The following is a 26,017-nucleotide window of genomic DNA, read 5'->3' as shown; positions in this document are numbered from 1 at the left end:
GCATGCGATAACCCTGCTCTCTGCCGCCCATCTCCCAGCATGCCAGATTTAGCTCCATAGCTAAAGAACCTGCACGCAGTTATGACAGGCTTCGGGCTCCCCCATGCTGAAAGTGCTTGTAGACCTAGTGACCGTATCCCGGTTAGGGTGCAGAGCTTGAGATGAATAGTGCAACGGAAGCTGTGTCTTGCTAATCCTGAGATTAGGTATTCGGATATGCATAGTATTCCGTATAAGTATTCTATCACTGAGCTGGTGCAGGTTTTTTTTTTTAACAGCATCTTAATTCCTGCACAGCAATGTAAACCATGACTTTAGGTCAGGGGTGGGGAACCTTTTTTGTGACAAGGGCTGTTTGTATGGGGAAAAAAATCCTTCAGGGGCCATATGTAAAAATTTCGGTACTTGTGTATTATCACGGCGCATACGATTTAGCGGCCGATTTGATCTGCGATGCGATTTAGCAGCCGATTTTCCGTGATTTCCTTGCTATTCCATCCTTGCGCACCCACACTATCCAAGTCAGCCCGAAGTGTGGCGAGCGGATGCGGTGCGCATCCTCCGGACCTGTTCATACCCCCCTATCCACGTCGGCGTGGAGTTGATTTTATAAAGCATGGTGAACTCACGTGTAAAACGTTCCCAAAATGTGGCGAGCCCGCGAGCGGTACGCGTCATCCGAACTTTTCATACCCCCACTATCCACGTCGGCGTGGAGTTGATTTTAGATAGTGTGGCGAGCCCCGCGAGGGGTCGCGGAATACATGTAAAGTAATCTGTGGCCCCTCGCGGGGCTCGGTATCTCGCTGCGCTCGCCACACTATCTATAATCATCTCCACGCCGTCATGGATATTGGGGGTATGAAAGGGTCAGAGGACGCGTACCGCTGCCCCTCGCGGGCTCGCTGCGCTCGACATGCTTTGGGTTCGCATTGATAGTGGGGGTGGCGTTGACAATGGGGGTGCATTTAACATTCTATGCACCCATCAGCGAGCTTGTACAATTAAAAATAAAATTGCATCGCATCACATGCCACTTGCTGGCATGCGATGCTATGCGATATTTAATTGCACAATCGGGGGCATTTTCCCGAAATCGCATCACATACCATGGCATATGTTATGCCATGGTATGCGATGGGCGCCGTGCTAGGAGGGGACGCGCATTACTTCACATGGATTACGCGTCCCCTCGCGGGGCTCGCCACGCTTCGGGCTCTCCACACTATATAAGATCAACTCCACGCCGACGTGGATAGTGGGGGTATGAAAAGGTCAGAGGACGCGTGCCGCCGCTCGCCACGCTTCGGGTTCACGTTGCGTTAACAATGGGGGGGCATTTGACATAATAATTAACCATCAGGGTGGGTTTACAGTTAAAAATCGTGTCTGGGGGGCATTTAACATTTGGTCCAATTTAAATCGGGTCTCAGGGACCATTTTTACATTGGGTCCAATGTAAAAATTGGGTCGGTTGCGTCGCATCGCATGCCATTAAAATGGCATGCAATGCGACCGATTTTTTTAATTTGTATTAAAAACGTCTAAAGCTCGAAAATCGGGTCCCATCGCATACCTTCCAAGTTAAGGTATGCGATGGGACCTGACGGGCGCCGTGCTAGAAAACAAGTACCGAAACAAGTACCTGGGGGTGTGCAAGGATGGAAAAGCATGCAAATCGGCTGGAAATGGCCAAAAATCGGATGCAAATCGGCCGCTAAATCGCATCGTGGATCGAATCGGCCGAAAATCGGTCAATATATCGTATGCGATTTACATTAAATCGGGCGACCAGGTAATACACAAGTACCTTATGTCATATTAAATTTGACATTCATTTCAGGCCAAATATGTGTGTGTGTCTCTGAAACACTGCCATCTGTTGTAGCGAGTGAAACTACATCTGTGACTCTGTGCATGTGTGAGAGGGAAAATCACAAGGCAGCAGACTAGCTTTCGAAGCATTTGCTTTGAGCAGGCTTACTAGTTACTTTGTGTGTTTCTTGAGTTATCCAGCAGCTACATTTGTGAATTAAAGATTCACAAATGTATTCACCATAATTAAAGATTGTGTTTACATTGCCACTATCGTCAGCCCATTTCCTTCATCCATGTAATTTGAAACTGAAAAAATAAAATTATATATTGGTATGTCTAGGAGAATAACTCAATATGTGGTAGTGCAACATTAGCCAAACTTGCCTGCAACCTATAGCAGACAATTGTTTGCAATTACAGCTGAGAGGGGAAGAAGAGCAAAGGGACACCCAGACACCTCTACTCGTATAATGAAATTGAATGCTGATAAAAATTGTCATCCTGTTGGTAAGAACTCTGACACCTCTCTCCTGTTGATGTGACAGCTTAGCAGAGATCTACATGTCCTCAAACATATCTGTTATTTCACAAACATACTCATCACATATAATCTTATTATGAAAACAGGCATTACTGAAAGATCAACCAATAACATCAAAAACGTATCCACAATCAGAACTGTTTTTCTCTATAGAAGAAAAGAAGTAGGCACACAAGGATGCACATGGTCACATACACAGAGAAAAACACAAGGCTGTCCTAAACTTGTACTCTAGTAAACGAAAAGAAAAAATGTCATGCTATGTAATAAAGTAAATTGCTGATAAAAAAAAAAAAAAAAAAAATGTCATGTTGGTGCACATGAATGCATACTGGACTTAACAACTTTTTAACAGCTTCCCTTTAAACAAATAGATGATCACACTAGCCCTCCATAAAGTTTGCAATGCACAAACCAGGCATGTGCATGTTAGGCCTGCTATGTACATGCATATAGGCCAATGCAGTGACTCTCATACTGCAGTCAGTGTCTTGGTGTGACAGTAAATGAAAGAACTGAAGATGAACCCAGTGGAAGAAATATTGATCTCAGAACAAAAAAAAAAAGATAGCCAGCATGGAGAGAAGAGCAAGGAGCAGGAGAAAGGAGCAAGACCGGAGGGGTGACAAGACAAAAAAGGAGATATAGAGCGGGAAGAAAGAAAGAAAGGAAAATTAGAGGAGGAAATAGGGGAGCGATAGGTGAGAGATGAAGTAACGGCATGTACACCCGGTGATCGAATCGCACAGCAAGGCAAACGCATTCGATTTGGACTATAGAGTACAGATATGTACTAATATAGTCTTGCCTGCACAGTCTATTTTTCTATTCGATTTAGGGCCCGTGCATCAGGATCAAATGCATTTGATTTGATTTTGCTTACAGAAGCAAAATCGAATAGAAAAATAGACCACATGGAACCATACGGGGCATAAGAGGGGGAGATGGAGGAGGAGGAGTAGAGAAAGCGGGTGGCCCTGAAGAGGGAAAGGAGTAAAGAGACAACTTAATTCTGATGGAGAAAAAACCCAGAGACAACAGCAAGTTTATAAAGTAGAGCTGATGGATGGAGAACCCCTTTGGGCGCTAGTAGCAGTAAGGAACATGAACTCTGTCTGTCAGCCACGTGACCATGTCTAGAGATACTAAAAATTATATGGGGAACTGTTCTTGTATTCTGGTATGTGGTTATTACTGGTTTACGGGGGATCTGGGGGGTGGAATATGAAGGGTATGGTATTTTAGATCTACAATGTCTAGGTCTACAGCAGGCATGTCCAAACTATGGCCCTCCAGCTGTTGTGAAACTGCAAGTCCCATCATGCATTGCCACAGTTTTGCTCATAGGGACTGCTAAAACTATAGCAAGGCATGCTGGGATGTGTAGTTTTACAACAGCTAGAGGGCCATAGTTTGGACATGCCTGGTCTACAGTGATATGGTCGAACGTGTCCAAAGGTCAACTTGGAAAAGGTCGAAATGCTTTTTTTCATTTTTCTTTGGTGTCTGTGTCGGCATGGACACCGCCTAAGTGTACTGCATCCCCTCGCGTGGCTCGCTTCACTCGCCATGCTTCGGGCTCAGTGCTGCACTCGGGAGACCCACTGTCACAGCAGTGAATAGATGCTATGCGCAAAGCGACCATTTCCATGAAACAACACCCCTTTTTGTGAGAATGTGCAGCAGACCTGATCCTCCGAAGCATGTTGGGAAGTGCGCACTGGCCAACATATCAACCAATACAATACAATTGACTGGCCGATATATGGTTGGTCCATCGGCCCATGTGTAGTATGTCTGTGAATGACCTAGTTACATAGGGCTTTATTCTAGTTCACTCTTTCTGACAAAATCCTTCTTAGATGGACAAAACCATGTGCACTGCAGGGGGGCAGATGTAAAATGTGCAGAGAGAATTAGATTTGGGAGAGTTATTTTGTTTCTGTGCAGGGTAAATACTGGCTGCTTTATTTGTACACTGCAATATAGATCTCACTTTGAAGTAAAACCCCACCCAAATCTAATTCTCTTTGCACATGTTACATCTCCCCCACCTGCAGTGCACATGGTTTTGTCCATCTAAGAAGGATTTTGTCAGTGAACTAGAATGAGGCCCATAGTAGGTGAGGCTGAATAAAGACTTGCGTCCATCTAGTTCAACCTATGTTTATAGTAGCTTATCCCTTGTTGTATAGTATGTTCTGATATTTTAAAGACAGATTATGTTACTTTTTCATACCCGTGGATGTTTTTAACAAATGTTTGTCCAACCTTATTTTAAACGTATTTATAGTGTCTGCCCACACCACTTCTCCGGGAAGAGCGTTCCAAAGTTTGACTGCTCTGACTGTGTAAAGAAATTTTTTTTTTCTTCTAGATGAACAAAATCTTTTTTCTTCTAATCTCGTGCCCTCGCGTCCTAGATTCCTTTCTAGCAGAAAAAAGGGTGTTTGACAGTTCCTTATATTGGCCACTAATGTATTTATACATGTTGAGCATATCCCCCCCTTAAACGTCTCTTCTCTAGTGTAAATAGTCCCAGATTGCTTAATCTTCTCGTAGCTTAAATTCTCCATTCCCCTAATAAGCTTTGTTGCTCTGGATATTTTCTATTTCTATGATGTCCTTTTTATAGTGCGGGGCCCAGAATTGTACTCCGTATTCAAGGTGCGGTCTAACCAATGAATTGTACAGAGGCATAATTACTTTTGAGTCCCTAGTTTCCATGCCCCTTTTAATACATGCTAGAGTTTTGTTGGCCTTTTTTGTTGCTATATGACATTGAGCACTAAACCCTAGTTTGTTGTCTATTTGGACTCCTAGATCCTTTTCGAGTATTGAATTACCCAATTCATCCCCGCTTAGGTTATAACTAGCACACTGGTTATGTATCCCAAGGTGCATAACCTTGCATTTATCCACATTGAACCTCATCTAGTTCACCTATTACATCAGCTGTGTGAGATCTTCAGATATATTGGCGCATTTTACGAGTCACCCGTACACCTTCAGCACAAGCCAGTGGTGACCGCATAACTGGGCAGGTGTATGCAAGTACTCACCCAGTTTTGACCTCAATCACGACTGCTTGTGCAGCATGTAGGTAGAACCACTACCTGATACATTTGCCGTGCATATTTCTATTTGAGTGTCAGCTCCTCTGTTGTAGGTGAGGCTGCAGTCCAGACACAATAGATATCTTAAATGTACACACATAGTATCTAGCCACATCACACAATTCTCTTGTTGTTTTTTCATATGCAGATATATCTTTAGGTGTCCTATTTGGCCTGTTTTCTTCAGATTCAGATGGTTCTGAGCAACCGATCTGAAACAACAGGCTAAATCAGAGCTCCCTCTGATCCCATGCGTGGCCCTGCTTCAATTTTGTCTGATCGATAGAGCCTTGGTGCAGCACCAAAGATCTATCTGAGATGAAGCCATCAGGAGTGCATCTGATGGGTGTACTTCAGGTGTATTGCATCTGGAGTCTTTAATAGAGCATAAACCACATACAATTTTTTATTTTTTTTAAAGTATAAACTCACAAGAGTACAATGTAAGTGATGAAGACCGCACCAATGATCATCAGCGGCAATTATAGCATTCATTGGGATCTATTCAATGCAGTGAAAGTGAGCAGGGCTTCCTGCTCACTGTCACCGCTCTCCCTGTCAGTATTCAACCCAGCCCCCTCATGCGCCAATTCTACCTCGCTCCGTTTTTTGAGCGAGGGGGAATCTGCATATGCGGCTGCAGAAGCAGCGAGACTCGCGGCTAAATACAGCAGGTTCGCTGCATTAGCCATTAGCCGTGGGTCTCGCTGTTTTGGGGAATCCTCGCCATCCTGTGACTGCAAGGATTCCCCCGGAACGTTGAATAGGGCGTGGGGGTAAAATGGCGAGGATCCCTGGTTTTCTGTGATCATCACTGTTTAACCCCCTCGCTGGCCGCGGCAATGAATACGACCCATTATCTGCACGTTTCTCTGACTTACAAAATAATGTCTTTCCCAGGCATGCATGCATTTTTCCCTGTAAACATGCGTTCATAATTACATGACAATAGATTAAAGATGAGGCTCCCTATACCCTGCCACAGTTTTGCATTCGGTCATGGTAATCTGATGACGCTTTCTCGGATGTGTAGATCCACATCAGTTGCAGACTGCTTGATGAATACCCCTGCTCTAGACTTTACATGATGTGGGTTTTTTTAATAGAATTTTAAAATAGACGTGTGCCCCCCTTTCTCGGCATTACAACAATGTTCTCATACATCATTGCTGCAATCGCGTCAAACAGCCTCTCTTGACGGGGTAGGTACTTTATGAAACTGCTAGCGCCAGGCATCTTTTTTGTTGACAATGTGATTGCAACACACATTGAGACTGTGCTGAGTAATTTTCTATGTAACACTTATATCTGTGTGCGAGTGTCTCTGAATCTGTATATGACCTGCTACAGATGGTGTAATGGTTAGCATTACTGCCTCACAGCGCTAAGGTCATGGGTTCGATCCCCACGATGGCTCTAACTGTGCAGAGTTTGTATATTCTCCCCGTACTTGCGTGGGTTTCCTCCGGGTACTCCAGTTTCCTCCCACAATCCAAAAAATATACTAGTAGGCTAATTGGCTCCCAACAAAAAAATAATAATTAACCCTAGACTGTCTGTGTGTGTGTGTGTGTGTGTGTATATATGTGTGGTAGGGAATATAGATTATAAGCTCCACTGGGGCAGGGACTGATGTGAATGTTCAACTATACTCTGGAAAGCGCTGCGGAATCTGTGTGCGCTATGTAAGAAACTGATGATGATGATGATGATGATGATGATGATAATAATATGATGCAGCACATACTTGCCTACTCACCCGGTACTTGCGGGAGATGCCAATTTTTTGGGGTTGTCCCCAAAAGAGTAGGCACCCCTCCCACATTCAGAATGCAGAGGTAACTACAGTATCTCTGCATTCCCAATGGAGGGGGCGTGGCTTAGCGATGTGATTATATCCCAATTGCATCATTGTAGTCCTGCCCTCATTCAAATTTTAGCCAGACATGACAGTTTTCCCGCTGGGGGTTTAATGGCACAATTGGCTTGGTCCCATCCCCGTTTCTCCTCTTTGTAATAAATCAATGTAGGCAAGTGTGAAGCAGCAGCTTCAGCTTTTTTTTTTTTTCAAGTTGGGCAAAGGGCAGCACGGACAATTGGGCAAATGGTAAGCATTACTGCCCCACAGCACTGAGGTCATGGGTTTGATTCCCACCATAGCCCTAACTGTGCAGAGTTTGTATATTCTCCCCATGCTTGCGTGGGTTTCCTTCGGGTACTCTGGTTTCCTCTGACAATCCAAATATTGGTAGGTCAATTGGCTCCCAAGGAAAAACAAAATAACAACCCTAGAATGAATGTGTCTGCGTGTATATGTAGTAAGGAATATAGATTGTGAGCTCCGCTGGGGCAGGGACTGATGTGAATATTCAAATATTCTCTGCAAAGCACTGTGGAATTTGTGTGTGCTAGATAAATAAATAAGTATGCAGTTTGAGATATAAGGGGTAGATGTATTAACCAGCATTAAGTGCATATGCTGCATTTAACGCCAGTTATCTGTTGATTAACGTTTTTTAGAAATGTATTAATAGTGCACAAGGGCCAGCCCGCCGCTTAAGACTCAGCACAGCTGTCCCCTTCAAACCCCCTGCCACTTACGGCTCATAGCGATGTATTGCTCGTTAAGCCGCTTCGCTAGCCCCGGCCTAAAGTTGTCCTATTCTCACAGCAGGGATAAGGCTATCCCTACTGCTGGGTCCGGGCTGCGCTCGAGATCTCGTTATAATAGCAAGATCTCACTTATACAAAGAGAGTTGGCTGGGGGGAGAGGTTTTTTTTTTTTAAGGTGCATGCGTGGTCCTCACAAATACGCTGATAAGAAGAGCCGTGGACTGAGAGCATAATGCCTTTCTTTATCGGCAAGCGGGTTCTTAATAAATTAAGGCGATACGGGTGCCCGCTTATACACATTATGGCAGGAGAAGCGGGACTCGATATTTCCTAAATGTTAAAGACTTGTTCATACTTTACATCTAACCCATATTCATCTATACGGACACCTATTTTTCCAGTAGTTTCTATAAATAGCATATTGAAAAATTCTGAGGTTTTATTTTCCTTTAAAAAATAAATTGGGGTAATGATTTTGAAAGTGGCGCTTTTCTGTTATTTTGTGGTCTTGTATTTAGCTATTTTGATGGTTTTAAAGCTGGCAAAAAACTTCAATTATACAGAACCATTGGTTACTGTTTCCCTCCTTGCTTTTTTGTAATAGTAAAAAATATCCACAAACCTTTGCATACTTACTATATCATTTTACATTTTTGATTGAGTTAGCAGAAGGGTATTTAGTAAATGGGACATATTTCTGATAATGGATTACATCAAGAATTTCCAGACTGTCAGATTTGTATTTGCATTGTACTATGTTCTAATGAACTTTTGAATTTTCAATTTCTCAGGCTCTGATGTTGGAAAACCTCCAGAAACATTCTACTCCACACACCGGCTTCCAACCCAACTCGCAGGTCTGTATGGCTTGCATCCTATATGCTTTCATCTTGTCCGCTTCAGCAACTTGTCACTTTATCCAAGATGTTTACCAGCAACTCCTACCTGCCTTCTACAGCCCAGGCTAGGGGGTATTCAATCTTTTGGGAACTATCGGCACTCTCCTATTTAGTGCTGCCGTTACAGAGAGCATTGAAGGCTGTCAGATCCTACTTTTTTTAAAGTCTGATCTGTTTTGTTGAAAATGTCTGTGAATTGTTGAATTCAAGCCTGTTTTCTGCCAATTTGCGTCCGTTTTCGGCGATTTCAGGACTCTCCAACACTCGACTCTTGGTTCTTTGAACACCAACAGTTGAATTACTGTCGGAAGCCGGCGAAAACGGGACATTCTGACAGTCCGAGTCCTGGATTGAATACCCCCCCTAAGCTGCCTCGGGTATCTTTAGTCCTTTCGGAGAATGTTGCTGGTATAAAGGCAATTGCTAGGTGTTTATGTCTTCATTAAAGTTGTCAAATTTTACAAAAATGGTCCTAGAAGAAAAGAGTTGGATATGCTTAGAATCAAGTTTAGTTATAGTATGTTGCCAGAAACATCTGGAATATTTGTTTTTCTATCACATGGCTGTGGAGAACTGATTGTAAATCGATCATATTTTAGGATAGACCTAAGAATACCCTTGCAAAGAACTAAAGCGGTCGGCAAAAGGTAAATAGGGGCAGATTTTATGGCCAAGTGGTGGTTCTTTGCCATTATATGGGCCAAATGTAATCAGCAAGTGAACGCTTCTGGGAGAAGATTCCTATTTTTTTTCCACTTTTCCCAAGTGACAATGATTTACACTGGAAAAAACTGGTTATTTTTGTCATGTAATTGATTGGCGCTTCAAAAAAATGGGAAACTCTAACTTTCTGATTCTCACACCCTGTTACATTTAAAGACAAACCCACATAAGGGCAATGACTGTTTATTCATGAATTTATAATAAATTATTCACGAGGAAATGTATTCCAGTTATTTGGTACTGATTTAGCAGCGCTTCTACGATTGATTTGGGTATATCTATTTATCCATCAAAACCTGCCTATTACATTTGGCCCTATGTTTCTATGAAACAAAAGGTAAAGGTGAATAAATCAGCAGGAAACCACAAATATACCTCAACCTGTTTCCAATGCATTCTTCATACTGTATATACAAATGCTTTTCTTTGTTTCCTGGCCATTAACTGCCATAATCTAGTCTGGTCCAAGAAATGTTTGGAGTAATCTTCTCGTTTTGCTCTGCAGATGGGAGAGGAAATGGGTCAGAACAGCTTTATAAAGCAGTACCTGGAGAAACAGCAGGAGCTGCTACGGCAGCGACTACAGCGGGAAGCACGAGAGGCACAAGAGACTGAAGGTATCATCTGCTAATACTGTGAAATGGACAGAATAGAAATTTGCAGCTACGTACCTAGAGACAACCATGTTTAAGGCATATTAGGACTTAACATGCACCCTGCTCCAATTTGGGTGCAGATGTGAGGAAAGTGCCCAGAATACCACACATACAAAATTCCTTGATTAGTCCTGTGCAGAGGAGATGCGTGCATTAATTACCAACCAGTGTAATGCTCTGGGGAGTATGTGAACTGCATTGCACTGACCTGTGTGCTTCCAGCATTTTCAGAGAAGTTTCAATATGTTGGCACTTGGTGAGTCGCATTATCTAATACATCTGACATCCGGATCTACATGGGTCCTATGAACACAAATTTCTTGTCATCTGACACTAGATTGTGATGGCGCTTGCAGTGGTAAAGAGGAATTAGTCACCATGAAAGGCTGTTCATTACAAAGCTATATGATATGCACTAAATACCTGGAATGTGTATACCTGCCACACACACTGGCAATATTCAGGGGCAGGATGCCATGGTATGAGAGAGTAGCCTATATATTTGTGTGGTTAGGACCAGTGATTTACCTGCAGGCATGTCATTGCTTTATGACCTGGTCCCAACTGGACACTGTGCTATTGTGGTATGGGCTTCAAATGTCAGTAGTGGGTGGCAAGGTAATATTTCACTTTTTAAATGAGCTAAATTGGAATGTCTGGTAACCAGTGAACACTTTTTGGTTGCATTGCTTATTTATAACATAAAATATTAAAGCTTAATGATTCTTTAAGTTAACGCTCCCCTTTATGTGCCATATTTCACAGCCTTATGTTAGCTAGTAATTATGGAGATTCGGTTTATTCCCATGTTCTCCTCAGAATTTTTTTTTAACCGAATTAAGAGGTAGCCAAGGCCGAACTCAGGGGGAACATGAGACCCTATCACAGGGAGGTAAGCAGCAGCCCATCGTGCACCCTCCCACCCGGTATTCCATGTACTGTTTGGTGGGGTAGGAATGGGGTGTTTGAGTCTGCAACGCTTGCCTCCAGTGCTGGGTGGGTGGGGGTCAGAGCATATTTGTGGATGGGGCGATTTGGTGGTAGCTGCTTTGGTGGTAAGCATATCTGCTGCTCATAGTGCCCTTTGCTGGCTGGCCCCGGTGCACTCTTCTGTTAAATCTGGCTGTCCCTGAGTGCCTGTTGGGAGACTCCTGTCAGCTTTGAGTTGTACAAAAAATGCCAGACACTGCACTCTGGGGAAAAACCTTGCTTTTTTTTATAGTTATTTATAAACGGAACACCATACTGAAATTAGATTGCGCATTAACAGATAAAAAGGTAGGAGTGCCCTGCTCACAAGTGTCCATCTAATTAAAAAGAAAACATACTTTAAAAGAAAAACTCTTTACTTAATACAAGTATTAGCAATTTTCTGAATGGTTTGTTTTCATATAAGACATACTTGTATTTTAAGTTTTGCAGCCCTTTAAAATGTGCTCCCATGACAGGGACATAAGGTACGAAAAGTTTGCAAATATTTTTGCTTTTAGTTAATTATTAAATGTTCTCTTTTCGTGTTCATAATACGCAATAGATTAATTTTTTTTTTTTACGACAAAAATACGAAATGCAGCTTGTTAAATAGCTGCTAAAGTAACCTGCTGCTAAAGTAACCTAACAACATGTTATATAACAGATCTTACATGGACACAATTGCATGTTTTATCAATGCTAATGGTACAGCATAATGTAGATATATTATGTATTTTTTTTTAAATAAATGAATTAGTGTTATCAGTGAGCCAGTTCTAGTCTGATTAGCAGTGACCTTTTAATTTAATGTGCTACAGTACATGCCAATCACTCACATGACAGGCCGTGCTAGAGGCCCTACTACCAGTCATCTAGAAACTTCTGTTGATGCTGTCCCTAGAAGCCAGATTTTTTGAGCATGCACAGTAAAGCTGTTGCTTGTAGGCATGCGCCTCTCAGTGGAAGTGCTGGGACCAGGGCTTAAAGTGGTCCTGGAGAGGTGGTGGGACTCATTTACCCTGCATCTCCCCCCCCCCACACACACACACACACACACACACACACACACGCACACTCCACCCAATAGAGAAACCCATGCCAGGTCCAGGGTAGCACAATCATATTCACATTACACCACATGTAGTGAACCTGATTCAGATTATACCATAATTAGTGCCCCTTATTCATGTTATGACACACAGTAGTGTCCCTTATTCAAGTTACACAACACCGTAGTATTCCTTATACATGTAAGTCACACAGTAGTGTCACTTACAAATAATGCCCACAGCAGTAGTACCCCTTACAGAAAATGTCCACAGTTAGTGCCCATTATACACTTATCTATCTCTGTCCTTACAGAAGTTTCCTCTCCTCTCTTGTTCACTTGAGTAATGGAGACGGCATTACATCACATACGCAGTCCCAGAAAAAGGAAGCCGTTCTGACAGGTTTTACTCTTGGAATTACTGTTCAGGGCACTTTAACCCCTGGCTGGGACCCAGCTGACTGGGGCTCTTCTCTCTCTAGTGCAGTACAGGCAGCTGCAGCACCTGCCATGAAAATAGGTAGGAGCCGCTGCTCGTTACTGGCCACAAAGTATGTATTTTATGTTACAAAATCTCATACGCTTTCATATAGATACATATTTGAAGTCCAACATGAAGACTTTTGACACCTATGAATGTTAAGTAGAATAATGAGGGAAAATATCATGTCACCTGCAATTCAGGTTGTGGTTTCAAAAGTGGCTTTGCTTCATGAAGCCAACTTGATTTTAATTGTAACCAAAGGTACAATGGTCACCAAATATGCAAAATATATTATTACAAATGATTAAAAAAAAAAAACTAATATAATCTAAACAAATAAATGAAAAAAAAAATGCAGCATAGATGTCATTCCGAGACGGCATATAAAAATTAGACTGGCACAAACTTAGAAGTTCCAACCAGGGTACAAATAAATACATTACATTTTTTTTTTAAATGACCTAGCCTGGTAAGGGAGGGGTCAAGAAATAATATTTAAGTCCAAGGACAAAGCAGGCTGATTTGGGGATACCAATGTTGTAAAGCCGGGTCAAGGTAAATGAATAAATACTGCTAATCAGACCTGCCTCCATAAGAGAGGGATACCTGGACAGTCCCAGAAGTCCTTCCAAGTTGCATTGGTGCTAACAGAACATTCAGAAAGAGGGCCACATTTTTTTTTATCTTTAGTGCGCCCACAACATAGAGTAGGTGATAAGATGTATTGATTGCTTTATGGGTAATAAAGGTTGGGAGAAGGTTTTTCTCCCACTGCAGTTTGATTTATGCTTTAGGTCCAGGGTTATCAGAATGAAGTGGCACCTCGGGGGAAGATGTATGTTTAGAGTATTGCTTACAGCCAGTACCCAATGCTGGATCTATACATATTTAAATCACCCAGATGGCAGGCTGTCACATCTAGTACAGAGGTCATGGAAGAAGAGTAGGGCAAGATCATGAGCCCCCTGTGATGCCACGAAGAGGCATGGAGGTTAGGCAACAATCTGTCCAAGGTGTTAATGGATAGAATTCTGGTGGGTAAATTTAGCATCCAAAACATTTAGAGTATCTGAAATAGCCATACCAGCAATCAGTGCTATGGCTCAAGGCAACTGGGGCACAACAGGTCTGGTAAGGGGAATCTTACGACAAGGGCACACTTTAAATCAACCTAGGGTTTCAAGTATAATGGGTGCAATCCTTTAGTTGGGAAAGAAGTGCAGTCTCATGATACAAAACTGCGCGGAATGGGCAGGACACATTGTCATTTGGAAAAGATTATACAACTCATTTTAAGATGTGACTTATGATTCCAAATATAAGAGAGCACCATATTCTTCAAGTCAATATATTTGCGGGGTTCCAAATATGAATGACTCGAAACAGATTCATAATTTTAAATGCTGCCCAGGGTCCCAATCAGGAGACCTTGTGACTCCTTAATGTAGTAGACAGGTTGGCTAAATGAGCAATCAGGAGAGTTAAATTAATACATTCAGTCTATTTTCTGGTTTTACTAAATGCTAATAACTAATAAATGTCATCATTTAATATACAAATCATAGAATATGTTCCAAAATGTTCTATATGGAAGCAAGTCCACTATAATAAACCTAACATTATTAATAAGGTTTACCTTTAATTGCTGCAGTTTATTGGATGTATCAACTGCCAAGATTTTGACTAAGCTGTGTCTTTAAATGGGCTTTATTCCTAACTGTAATCCTAATTGTCAACTTAAATGGGGACTGTACTCCCAGTTTGGCGTATATAGATATAGTCTCTCTGCTTCACAGAATCTTCAACAGAGTCAGAGGATGAAAATATGAACCCTGACATTGTGTGTTCTGTTCTAAAGATGCCAGAAGTAGAACTGGGAAAACGCACTCCAAGTATGTATTCTTGCCATGTAACGTAACATACATTGTATTCCTCCCCTGTCCCATGTAAAGTAAAGTGCACTGTGTATTCCTGCTCCCATATAGAGCAACATGCACAGTTTATTCTTGCCCTGTTCCCATTTTAAGCAACATGAATTGTGTTCATGCACTGCTCCGACGTAATGCAAGGTGCACTGTATTTTCGCCCTGCTGTAAATATGCATGCTGTATTCCTGCTCAGTGCCTATGGAGTTATGTGCACAGTGTTCCTGCCCTATTCCCATGCCAAGTGGTATGCATTGCATTCATCCCCTTCTCCAATGCCAAGTGGTATGCATTGCATTCATCCCTTTCTTTAATGCCAAGTGGTATGCACTGCATTCATCCCTTTCTTTAATGCCAAGTGGTATGCACTGCATTCATCCCTTTCTTTAATGCCAAGTGGTACTCACTTCATACATCCACCTTCACCAAAGCCAGTGGTACGCACTTCATTCATCCCCTTCTCCAAAGCCAAGTGGTACGCACTTCATTCATCCCCTTCTCCAAAGCCAAGTGGTACGCACTTCATTCATCCCCTTCTCCAAAGCCAAGTGGTACGCACTTCATTCATCCCCTTCTCCAAAGCCAAGTGGTACGCACTTCATTCATCCCCTTCTCCAAAGCCAAGTGGTACGCACTGCATTCATCCCCTTCTCCAAAGCCAAGTGGTACGCACTGCATTTATCCCCTTCTCCAAAGCCAAGTGGTACGCACTGCATTTATCCCCTTCTCCAAAGCCAAGTGGTACGCACTGCATTTATCCCCTTCTCCAAAGCCAAGTGGTACTCACTGCATTTATCCCCTTCTCCAAAGCCAAGTGGTACTCACTGCATTTATCCCCTTCTCCAAAGCCAAGTGGTACTCACTGCATTTATCCCCTTCTCCAAAGCCAGTGGTACTCACTTCATTCATCCCCTTCTCCAAAGCCAGTGGTACGCACTTCATTCATCCCCTTCTCCAAAGCCAAGTGGTACTCACTGCATTTATCCCCTTCTCCAAAAGCCAAGTGGTACTCACTGCATTTATCCCCTTCTCCAAAGCCAAGTGGTACTCACTGCATTTATCCCCTTCTCCAAAGCCAAGTGGTACTCACTGCATTTATCCCCTTCTCCAAAGCCAAGTGGTACTCACTGCATTTATCCCCTTCTCCAAAGCCAGTGGTACTCACTGCATTCATCCCCTTCTCTAAAGCCAAGTGGTACGCACTTCATTCATCCCCTTCTCCAAAGCCAAGTGGTACGCACTTCATTCATCCCCTTCTCCAAAGCCAAGTGATACGCACTTCATTCATCCCCTTCTCCAAAGCCAAGTGGTACGCACTTCATTTATCCCCTTCTCCAAAGCCAAGTGGTACTCACTGCATTTATCCCCTTCTCCAAAAGCCTAGTGGTACTCACTGCATTTATCCCCTTCTCCAAAGCCAAGTGGTACTCACTGCATTTATCCCCTTCTCCAAAGCCAAGTGGTACTCACTGCATTTATCCCCTTCTCCAAAGCCAAGTGGTACGCACTATATTTATCCCCTTTTCCATATGCCAAGTGGTACGCACTGCATTCATCCCCTTTTCCATATGCCAAGTGGTACGCACTATATTTATCCCCTTTTCCATATGCCAAGTGGTACGCACTGCATTCATCCCCTTTTCCATATGCCAAGTGGTGCGCACTGCATTCATCCCCTTTTCCATATGCCAAGTGGTGCGCACTGCATTCATCCCCTTTTCCATATGCCAAGTGGTGCGCACTGCATTCATCCCCTTTTCCATATGCCAAGTGGTACGCACTGCATTCATCCCCTTTTCCATATGCCAAGTGGTACGCACTGCATTCATCCCCTTTTCCATATGCCAAGTTTTATTCACACTATATTTATCCCCTGCTCACATGTAGTGACCTACAGCACACTTATCCTCTACACCCATGTAAAATGATATGCAAAGTATTTTTTTACTGCTTCAATTTTAAATCACATACAGTACATAAAATTATTCATATTACATGAGTCACAGTAGGGAGTATCTATGAACCTTGGGCCTAATTCAGATTTGTACATAAACCCAATGGTTTATATACAAATCCGATGGTGTGGGGTTTGCAGCCTGCTATCAGCTGCAGCATAATTGACATGCTGCAACATTTGGGGAATGGAGTAGTGCCAGCAACTTTCTACAAAAAAAGGTGGTGTCACCTCTGTTTCGTAGGCGTGGCAGGTCCAGGGTCTTCAGCGTTGGACGCAGACGACATGGACCTGGTTGTCTGGATTATTTGGCTAGCCTAGGTAAGCTTCAGCATGCTCAGGCTGGCCGATACCTCAAACCAATCTCGAATTACATCTGATAGTCATGAGTATGATCAGAGGCAGCAACCTCAGACACAAATGTCACAAATGCCAAAAACCCCATACACATTAGACAATTTCGTATACAAACAAAATAGTGCATACACATTGAACAATATTGTTTAGTGACGTCATCAGTCAAAATTGAGCTGCATATGCAACTGAGGACATCGTTCCCGCAGGAGCAAGTATTGTTAGAAATCTTGAGTGCACACACTGGACAATATTACAAACGATATGGCTCGGAGGCCAAAATGAGTGATCTCATTTGTAAGATCAGTTCATGTGTATAGGGCTTAACATGAGGCATCTATCTCCTACAGAAATCTGCTGTTGCATTTGTATTTTAATTCCTGTGAATAGTGCAATTGTGAATTGGACCACCAGAGTAGTATATGTAGAGGTTTTACAGTATGGCTGTCATAGTTATGTAACGCTCTAATGATAACCTCCCCCCCAGATTTTTCATTCATAAATTTGTCTGTTGCATTCATTTATTTTATAAGTTACATTATATTGAGTACTGCTTTCCTTAAAAATGTCTCCCCTTTCTTTTAGTCAGTTTCCTTCAAAAAGTCACATTTATTTATTATCAGTTTCTTATATAGCGCATGCATATTCTGCAGCGCTCTACAGAGAGTATATGAACATTCACATCAGTCCTTGCCCCTGTGGAGCTTACAATCTATATTCTCTACCACATATAATAGTTTATTCACTAACATTAAAACAAAATACACATTTAGATTTCCTCTGCAGTTTGTTAGACACCTCTCTGCATTCCGCTCCTTTTATTGTAGCAGATGATAACATGCTTTAAATTATCATAGGATGTAACTGTCCCTTAAAGAGTTTAAAAACAAAAAGTGATTATCCGAATTAAAAAAAAAAGTAAATCCTACATAGATACCATTTTAATCATAAGTGTAATGTACAATACGGCACATATTTAGGTATCCCTCCTAAATGCTATGGGTTAAAAAAATTAATGTGGCAATTTATTTGTATTGTTACACTTGCCCTGCAAAACCGGTAACATTCACAATTAAATTTTCTGGGTTTATAGAATAGGAAACATGGACCTCAGGAGTTAACTTTTCCCTATTGAGGTATGTAAAATAAAAAGTTTAGCATACAGCTGCAGCAAGCCTTTATGCAGAAATGCAAAGCACTGAAAACTAGAACAAAGCGGAGTCTTGCACATTGACATAAATAGCATTTTCTATGGTCATTGTGAAGAACTACTAACAATTCTGTGGAACTGGAAGTACTGCCTGTGAAATTATTCTATAGCATAAATAAAATCATTGAAAATTTGTGGCTTTGGGGATCTAAACATTATATTCTTTTTGTAACAGAAAAAAGTCATTCAGTTTTAGAAGATCCCGAAGATTCTGAAGAAGAGCTTCCCAAGAAGAAGGACAGAAGGACATCCCGAGCTAAACAGGTAATTTTATATACATGCCATAAAAAGGAAATACATATAGGAGACCAGTGGTCAGAAGACTGACAGGGTGCGGTAAGTATACTTGCCTCCTCTCTGTCCCCCTCTAACCCTCCTTGCATGATGCATACCCTCGACCTTAGTCCCTAAACCCCCCTCCGACCCTAACCCCCATCCCTTCTTAGTCCTAACCAACCCTCCATGCAGCCAAACTATAACCTGCCCCCCGTCTCAGACATGCTTCCTGACCCGGCATGTTCTGGATGCAAGTCTTGATGCTACCACCAAGATTTGAACTGCTGGCATCCCGACTGCCGGTATGTTAACCACATCTCACATTTAGACATCAGTAGTGTAAGAGGCTCAATTCAATTTGGTTTTCTTTTGTAGGTCAAAACTTCAAAGCCAGCTATAATTACACAACCAGCACAGGAGCAAGAGCCACGCAGGACATCCACTCGTGGGCGTAAATCTAAAGGAGATACACCTGCTACAAAAGAAGAAGCAGAGCAGATTGGTAAAGAAGAGGAGGAAGAAATGGAAGAAGAAAAGGAGCTTACACCTAAGAAAGATGAGGAAAAAACACCAAAAAGAAGATCTTCAAGAACAGTTGCTGTTCAACAGAAAAAAAAGTCACCGAAAATCAAACGTTCACCTTCTCCACCTGAGTTATTAGAAACCGTCTCCAAAATCTCATCTTTTGAGGCTGAAGAGCTAACAGAAGAGCGTGTTCCTCCATTGCTGTCTTTGGAAGGGATCCACCACCAGGTTTCTGAAAAGCAAGTGTCTACAGTGACTGAAAAAGCTGTTTCCCTAAGGCTGCTACACAAGGAGAGTTCAAAAAGTCACCGATCTCCTCAGAAACGTGGTCGTGGTATTCGAGAGCAGATTGATAGTGTTTCAGATCCAGCATCACACCAGCCTCCAGTATCACCTTGCGTGATCCAACAGACCACCCCCCTCTACCGCCAAGAAGCTGAGAAAATGAAGACCAAACTACAAGATTCACAAATAAGTGATGAGACTGAGAGTGTTTCCATGATTAAACATGAACGTCCCATCACTAAGGATCTGAAAGTAAGGTCATCACTAGTTCTTATGAAGCCTTCAATTGGCACAAAATCTGAAGGAAGAATATCTGTGGGTGAACAAAGCCTCCATATTGTTGAAAAATCATCATCAAGGGGTGTTAAAGCTATGTCTATATTAGCGAAGCAAGATCCAGAACCTCACCCCAATGTGAAAGAAAGTCGTTTGTCCTTGTCCAGCTGTCCTGAAGTAGGAAGATCAAATGTAAAGTCCTTGTCTGTTTCAAAGAAGATAGATACAGAAAAAACAGAAGTGAGTTCAGATGTAGTGTGTGTTACTGGTACAAATGAATCTGAGAAACCTGAAGTGGTTGTCCCAGTTATTGCTTCATGCACCATAAATACAAGAAAGCATAGGGTCCGTACATTGAGTACACGCCAGGACAAACCAGAAATGATAAAAACTGCAGAACCTGTGGAAATTCCTCCTGAAAAAGCACAAGAACCAGAGTTGCCAAATGAGCTACTTGATGTGGAGAAAAGAAGTGTGTTAGTAATATCGGAGTTGAAAAACCAAGATCTAAAACATGTTGAACACTCAGAGCCAGAACTACTAAAAGTGAAGGATTCTGAAACTGTGAATACAGTAAGACTGGAAGAGAAGTATGACTATAAAAGAAAGCTAAAGAAGACTGCTAGTCAAGCAGTGGTAGCTGAGGTGGCTGATCAAGCAAAGCTAGAGAAGGCGGCTAGTCAAGCTGGGGTGGCTGCTCAAGCAAAGCTAGAGGAGGTGGCTAGTCAAGTAGAGTTAGCTGAGGCAGCTGATCAAGCAAAGCTAGAGGAGGCCGCTAGTCAAGCAGAGTTAGCTGAGGTGGCTGATCAAGCAAAGCTAGAGGAGGCCGCTAGTCAAGCAGAGTTAGCTGAGGCGGCTGATCAAGCAAAGCTAGAGGAGGCCGCTAGTCAAGCAGAGTTAGCGGAGGCGGCTGATCAAGCAAAGCTAGAGGAGGCGGCTAGTCAAGCAGAGTTAGCGGAGGCGGCTGATCAAGCAAAGCTAGAGGAGGCGGCTAGTCAAGCAGAGTTAGCGGAGGCGGCTGATCAAGCAAAGCTAGAGGAGGCGGCTAGTCAAGCAGAGTTAGCGGAGGCGGCTGATCAAGCAAAGCTAGAGGAGGCGGCTAGTCAAGCAGAGTTAGCGGAGGCGGCTGATCAAGCAAAGCTAGAGGAGGCGGCTAGTCAAGCAGAGTTAGCGGAGGCGGCTGATCAAGCAAAGCTAGAGGAGGCGGCTAGTCAAGCAGAGTTAGCGGAGGCGGCTGATCAAGCAAAGCTAGAGGAGGCGGCTAGTCAAGCAGAGTTAGCTGAGGCGGCTGATCAAGCAAAGCTAGAGGAGGCGGCTAGTCAAGCAGAGTTAGCTGAGGCGGCTGATCAAGCAAAGCTAGAGGAGGAGGCTAGTCAAGCAGAGTTAGCTGAGGCAGCTGATCAAGCAAAGCTAGAGGAGGCGGCATGTCAAGCAGAGCTAGCTGAGGCGGCTGATCAAGCAAAGCTAGAGGAGGCGGCTAGTCAAGCAGAGTTAGCTGAGGCAGCTGATCAAGCAAGGCTAGAGGAGGAGGAGGAGGCTGGTCAAGAAGAGCTAGAGAAGGCAGCTAGTGAAGCAGAGTTAGCTGAGGCAGCTGATAAAGCAAAGCTAGAGGAGAAGGAGGCTGGTCAAGCAGAGCTAGAGAAGGCAGCTAGTCAAGCAGAGTTAGCTGAGGTGGCTGGCCAAGCAAGGCTAGCGGAGGCGGCTGGCCAAGCAAGGCTAGCGGAGGCGGCTGGCCGGGCAGAGCCAGCGGAGGCGGCTGGCCGGGCAGAGCCAGCGGAGGCGGCTGGCCGGGCAGAGCCAGCGGAGGCGGCTGGCCGGGCAGAGCCAGCGGAGGCGGCTGGCCGCGCAGAGCCAGCGGATCCCTGTGTATCTGTTTTAGAGATAACAGGAGAGTCAACCTCCAGCATTGATATTGTGCCTACTGAGTCTCTTAAACAAAATGTGTTTTCTTCTGGCCCAACAGAAGAGCAATCTTTAGTTAAATGGAGTCTTTCTAAAGAAGACATTACCATGATAAAAGAAACTTCAGAAAAGAATCCTGTAGATAAAGCCCCAACAATTGCTGAAGAAACTTTGACAATATCTGAAGATATAATGGAAGTAAAGGAATCTGCAGCACTTGTGACACCAGAAGCAGAGGTCTCTGAAACCACCCCAGAAAGGTCTCCATGCAAACCAGAACAGACAACATTGAAGCCAAATGAGGTGACCTGTATAGTTGAAGAATTTATGTCTACAACAGAGAAAGATGAACGTCCTACAAATCTGACCGAAACACTTGATGACAGAGAGGATGCTTCTATGTCTATATCCTCAGAAAATGGAGGAGAAAAGCTTCTGGCTGTACATGAAATTACACAGGCTTCTGTAGCTTTACATGAAACTTCTAACATATTGACACCTGAAGATTTCACTCCAGTAACAAACCAGAAAGACATTAGTCCAGTTATCGAAGCTGAAACTGCTCAAATTACTCCTGCAGTGTCAGTGGTCACAGCCTGCACAGTTGAATATTCTAGTTCTACTTCTGATGCACCAAAGGATATTTCTTGTGCTCTGTTATCTCATGAGGCAACTGTCAAGGATCAGAATTGTATTGAACTTGAGAAAATCGATAAAGGTCACTTTGTTGATCGAACAATTTCAGAAGTTGCAAAGGGTTGTCCTACTAATTTTGACATAGAAAATCAGACTGTATCCCCAATACCTATTTTGCAAGATACTAAAGAGGAAGAATCTGTAATAATCGCCGCTGCAGAAGCTGATGTTCTAACCAAAAATGCTGAAGTAGTTATCCTTGAAAAGTCAGAACAAATTTTAAAAGAATGTAAAGACCTTACTGTCCCAGAGTATGCTGATATGCCCGCTTCAGAGATATCCATAGATGCTAAGCAGTCTGATGTGGAGGCTGTAATAGTCCCACAGGAAGTAGATGAATTAAAAGAGAAAGTAATGTCTTCAGATTTTGAAAGAACGGTTGTGGAAGAGAAGCCAGAAGAAAACCTTTCTGTAGAGTCTCTTAAACCTAAAGAGGAAGGACCCAAAATAATACTTCCTTCTACATCTGATTCTCTGTCGCAAGAAGAAGAGTCCAATGCATCTATTTTGCAAAGCACAAACTCTCCTGAACCTAAAAAGAAAAATACTTATATTGCAAGTTCACCAACCATGAAAGGAGAAGTGCATAATTTAAATATACATACTTCAACAGAGCAAAATAATCCAGAGTCAGAATGCCATATGGACATAATTGCAACAGACCAGATTGTGTCGCTTGAAAAGAACAGCGAATATATATCAGAGAAATCACCACACCCACACATGGAAGATGAACAAATTAAAGAGCATCAGCTTCGTATTGAGGGGTCTCCTGTACAGCATTCCACCGATACATTGCTGTCTAATAAAGCTAAAGACTGTGGGAAAAAAGCTGAGCTACCCAAAGCAGCAGAACAAGTAGAAGAGGTTGCTGTGATTGAATCCCGACGGAGGACATCTTCCTCCTCATCCTCATCATCTTCCTCCTCCTCATCCTCTTCCTCCTCATCATCCTCTTCTTCCTCCTCATCATCCTCCTCTTCTCATTCATCACACTCTTCTTCAGAGAAATCATCACACTCCAGACATAGCTCACATTCTAAATCCTCCTCACCAGACAGACGGGATCACTTGTCACGATCTTCGAGGTCAAGGTCTTCATCTTTTCAGAGTGAGAAGGTGAGGAGTCATGTAAAAATATATTTTCTTCAGGCATTAGTTTTGTGTGTGATAATCTCCTCCGATTATAACTGTTGGGATCATGGCCCGTTACAAGGTGTCATGTAATTGGTGTAGTGGTATGACAGCATTTTATAATGCAGTACAAAAGAGTAGTATGCGTTTTAGTTTGATATTTATAGTTAATAACCCCATATATCTACCTCTTAAAGATAATCTATGATTGAATTGTAAGTGGATCTTATATAATAGGACTATGTAAAGTGACCTAATGTAGTTTACATTGTCCTATTTAAACCTCTATTGGCTGTTGGATTACACCAGTACATCAAGTGACCGTAGTGCTTGGTAAAGCACCTTGGTCTTAAACGTAACTGTCAAGTTTTCTTATACACTTAAGTGTGGGCACATGTGAGGTATTTAATGCGAAGGCTTCTGAATTTTTGTACTTACTGCCATTTTTCTTCTCAAGGAGGCCCCATGTAGTAAGAGTTCTCAGATGAAGGAGTGCCTAGATGTCTTGCCTCCTGAAGTAACACCTTCACACCTGAAAATATCACCGCCCCTGCCAAGTACCTCTCCACCTCTTCCACCACAGCTAGTGTCTCTACAGCAAGACATAATAATCCCTCGGCCAAGTGCTTCTATTTCAAACCCTGAAGAACGGCGAAGGCCACATGAAACGTCTGACGAACCAGAAGAGCAAGTTAGTGAGCTTTATTATGTATTGGTCTTTTGTCATTTTTTTTCTGTAATAACCGACTAGTATTATGACCATTTCTGTAACCATGTGGGTAATTCTTAGTTTTTATAAGTGGATATATGACCTATCATTTTTATTTCTCTCATGCTCACCTTCCCTCCTATGTATTGTGCTGTCTTCACAACTGTCCATCCATCTTTACTCTTGTACCCATTATAATCGCTACAGCCCATTCTAACACTTTGTCCTTATTCCTATCACTTTTCTTATTTCCCTCTCTCTGATATTAGGAACAGAGTAAGAGAATAAGATTAGAGCCACAGTCTGATGATCAGGATCAAAAAAGTCTGGTCCAGGAACAGGAGGTGGGAGAGGAGCAGAGCCCAGGAGACAACAATGTGTAAGTTGCAGAAAGGTGACGAGAAGTAGAAAGGATTTGTTTGTCTTCATGATATGATGCAAGCATGCCACACTAACTACTATATGCCATACTTTTCATATCTGAAAAAAGAGAGTCCTACACGTTCTGTTTTATAATGCCAGATTGCTTAGTGGTAAATTCGGTACTTGTGAGTTATCCGGGCGTCCGATTTTTTGATTGTATGCCTTAAGTTAAGGCATACAATCAGATGCGATGCGATGCGATATCGCATCGCATGCGACCATCGGATGCGATGACCCGATTTTTCCATAGGAATCAATGTTAAAATGATTCCTATGGAAAAAGGGGTCCTTTTCATACCCCTACTATCCAAGTATTCCGTGACGGCTCGCTACGCTCGCCACGCTTCGGGCTCGGTGACTCGCTACGCTCGCCACAGGTTTATATCCAACTCCATGCCCACTTGGATAGTAGGGGTATGAAAAGGACCCTTTTTCCCATTGAATTCCATGTTAAAATGGACTCAGTCCATTTTAACATTGATTCCTATGGAAAAATCGGGTCATCGCATCGCATCGCATCCGATGGTCGCATGCGATGCGATGCGATGTCCCGATCCGACCCGATTTAAAAATCGGACGCCCGGATAACTCACAAGTACCCTAAATTCATTACAGTACACAATATGAACATAATTCTGACTAATCTCATAGTACAGGCTTGCATATCAGTTACTTCTAGATCAGGGGTCCTCAAACTCTTTTTTTTTTCTCTGGGACCCCATCAGACAATAAATATGGTGACAGGATCCCAGCAAGTTACTGCAGAAGGTCATCACGTCACATGTGTAGTCAGCAGACAGCAAATACACATTGTGGAGGCACAAATGATGGGAGGAGTCTAAAATAGCAGACCATTCAACAGACTTTTCAGACTGCTTGAATCACTAACTGACATTAGAGAAGTCATCAGCCTGATGGTCAGCAGCATGGAGTCATGGCTCCATGCTGAGAAGGTCGGGACCCACTTTGGGGTCAGGACCCACAGTTTGAGAACCGCTGTTCTAGATTTATGACCAGTTGTAGCTATTTAAATATTGAAAAAAAAAAATTCTGTCAAATTTTCAGAAATTTTAAAGAACCTTTATTTAGCAGAGGCACATTGTATCTATAATGATGAACATGTAAGACAGAAACCTACTTCTGAAGGACAATCAACACCACACAATGCTTACCCGGATATATGATACACTATGATCACAGATTACAATCCTTTTGTGCTCAATAACTATCTGCCAGCATTACAACAGTCATATTTTCTGCTAAAAGAATCTACTAATCTCACAACATATTGCACACACTGCCATACTAGAAGCTTTGTCTGGACGGCATCATTCAGTATGAAATGTCTCCTTTGTGTGTCTAAAGGTGTGTACACATGCAACGATTTTACTTTCGTTTTGATTTGCTTTTGATTTTCCCCTTTTTGATATGGCCTTCGCTTTCCATTTGATTTCACATTCGATCTGCACTTGATATCG

At 42.7% G+C, this 26,017-nt stretch overlaps 1 protein-coding gene across 5 annotated transcripts in view; it reads left to right on the top strand.

Moving 5' to 3' along the window:
• ACIN1 (apoptotic chromatin condensation inducer 1) overlaps positions 1–26,017 on the top strand; it is a 77,726-nt gene that overhangs the window by 10,621 nt on the left and 41,088 nt on the right. For 3 of the 5 annotated variants that reach the window (XM_083189135.1, XM_083189168.1, XM_083189161.1), the window contains exons 2-8: positions 8,880–8,945; positions 10,216–10,327; positions 14,667–14,762; positions 18,489–18,577; positions 18,965–23,392; positions 23,865–24,098; positions 24,386–24,495. In XM_083189135.1, the coding sequence (XP_083045261.1) occupies positions 8,880–8,945; positions 10,216–10,327; positions 14,667–14,762; positions 18,489–18,577; positions 18,965–23,392; positions 23,865–24,098; positions 24,386–24,495 (5,135 nt within the window). The remainder of the gene's footprint in view (positions 1–8,879; positions 8,946–10,215; positions 10,328–14,666; positions 14,763–18,488; positions 18,578–18,964; positions 23,393–23,864; positions 24,099–24,385; positions 24,496–26,017) is intronic. The other 2 variants (XM_083189151.1, XM_083189141.1) reach the window with 2 other exon arrangements.

Source organism: Crinia signifera, chromosome 1, assembly GCF_055691185.1.
Source record: "Crinia signifera chromosome 1, ASM5569118v1, whole genome shotgun sequence".
Classification (NCBI taxonomy): domain Eukaryota; kingdom Metazoa; phylum Chordata; class Amphibia; order Anura; family Myobatrachidae; genus Crinia; species Crinia signifera.
This window is presented reverse-complemented; position numbering and strand designations above follow the sequence as displayed.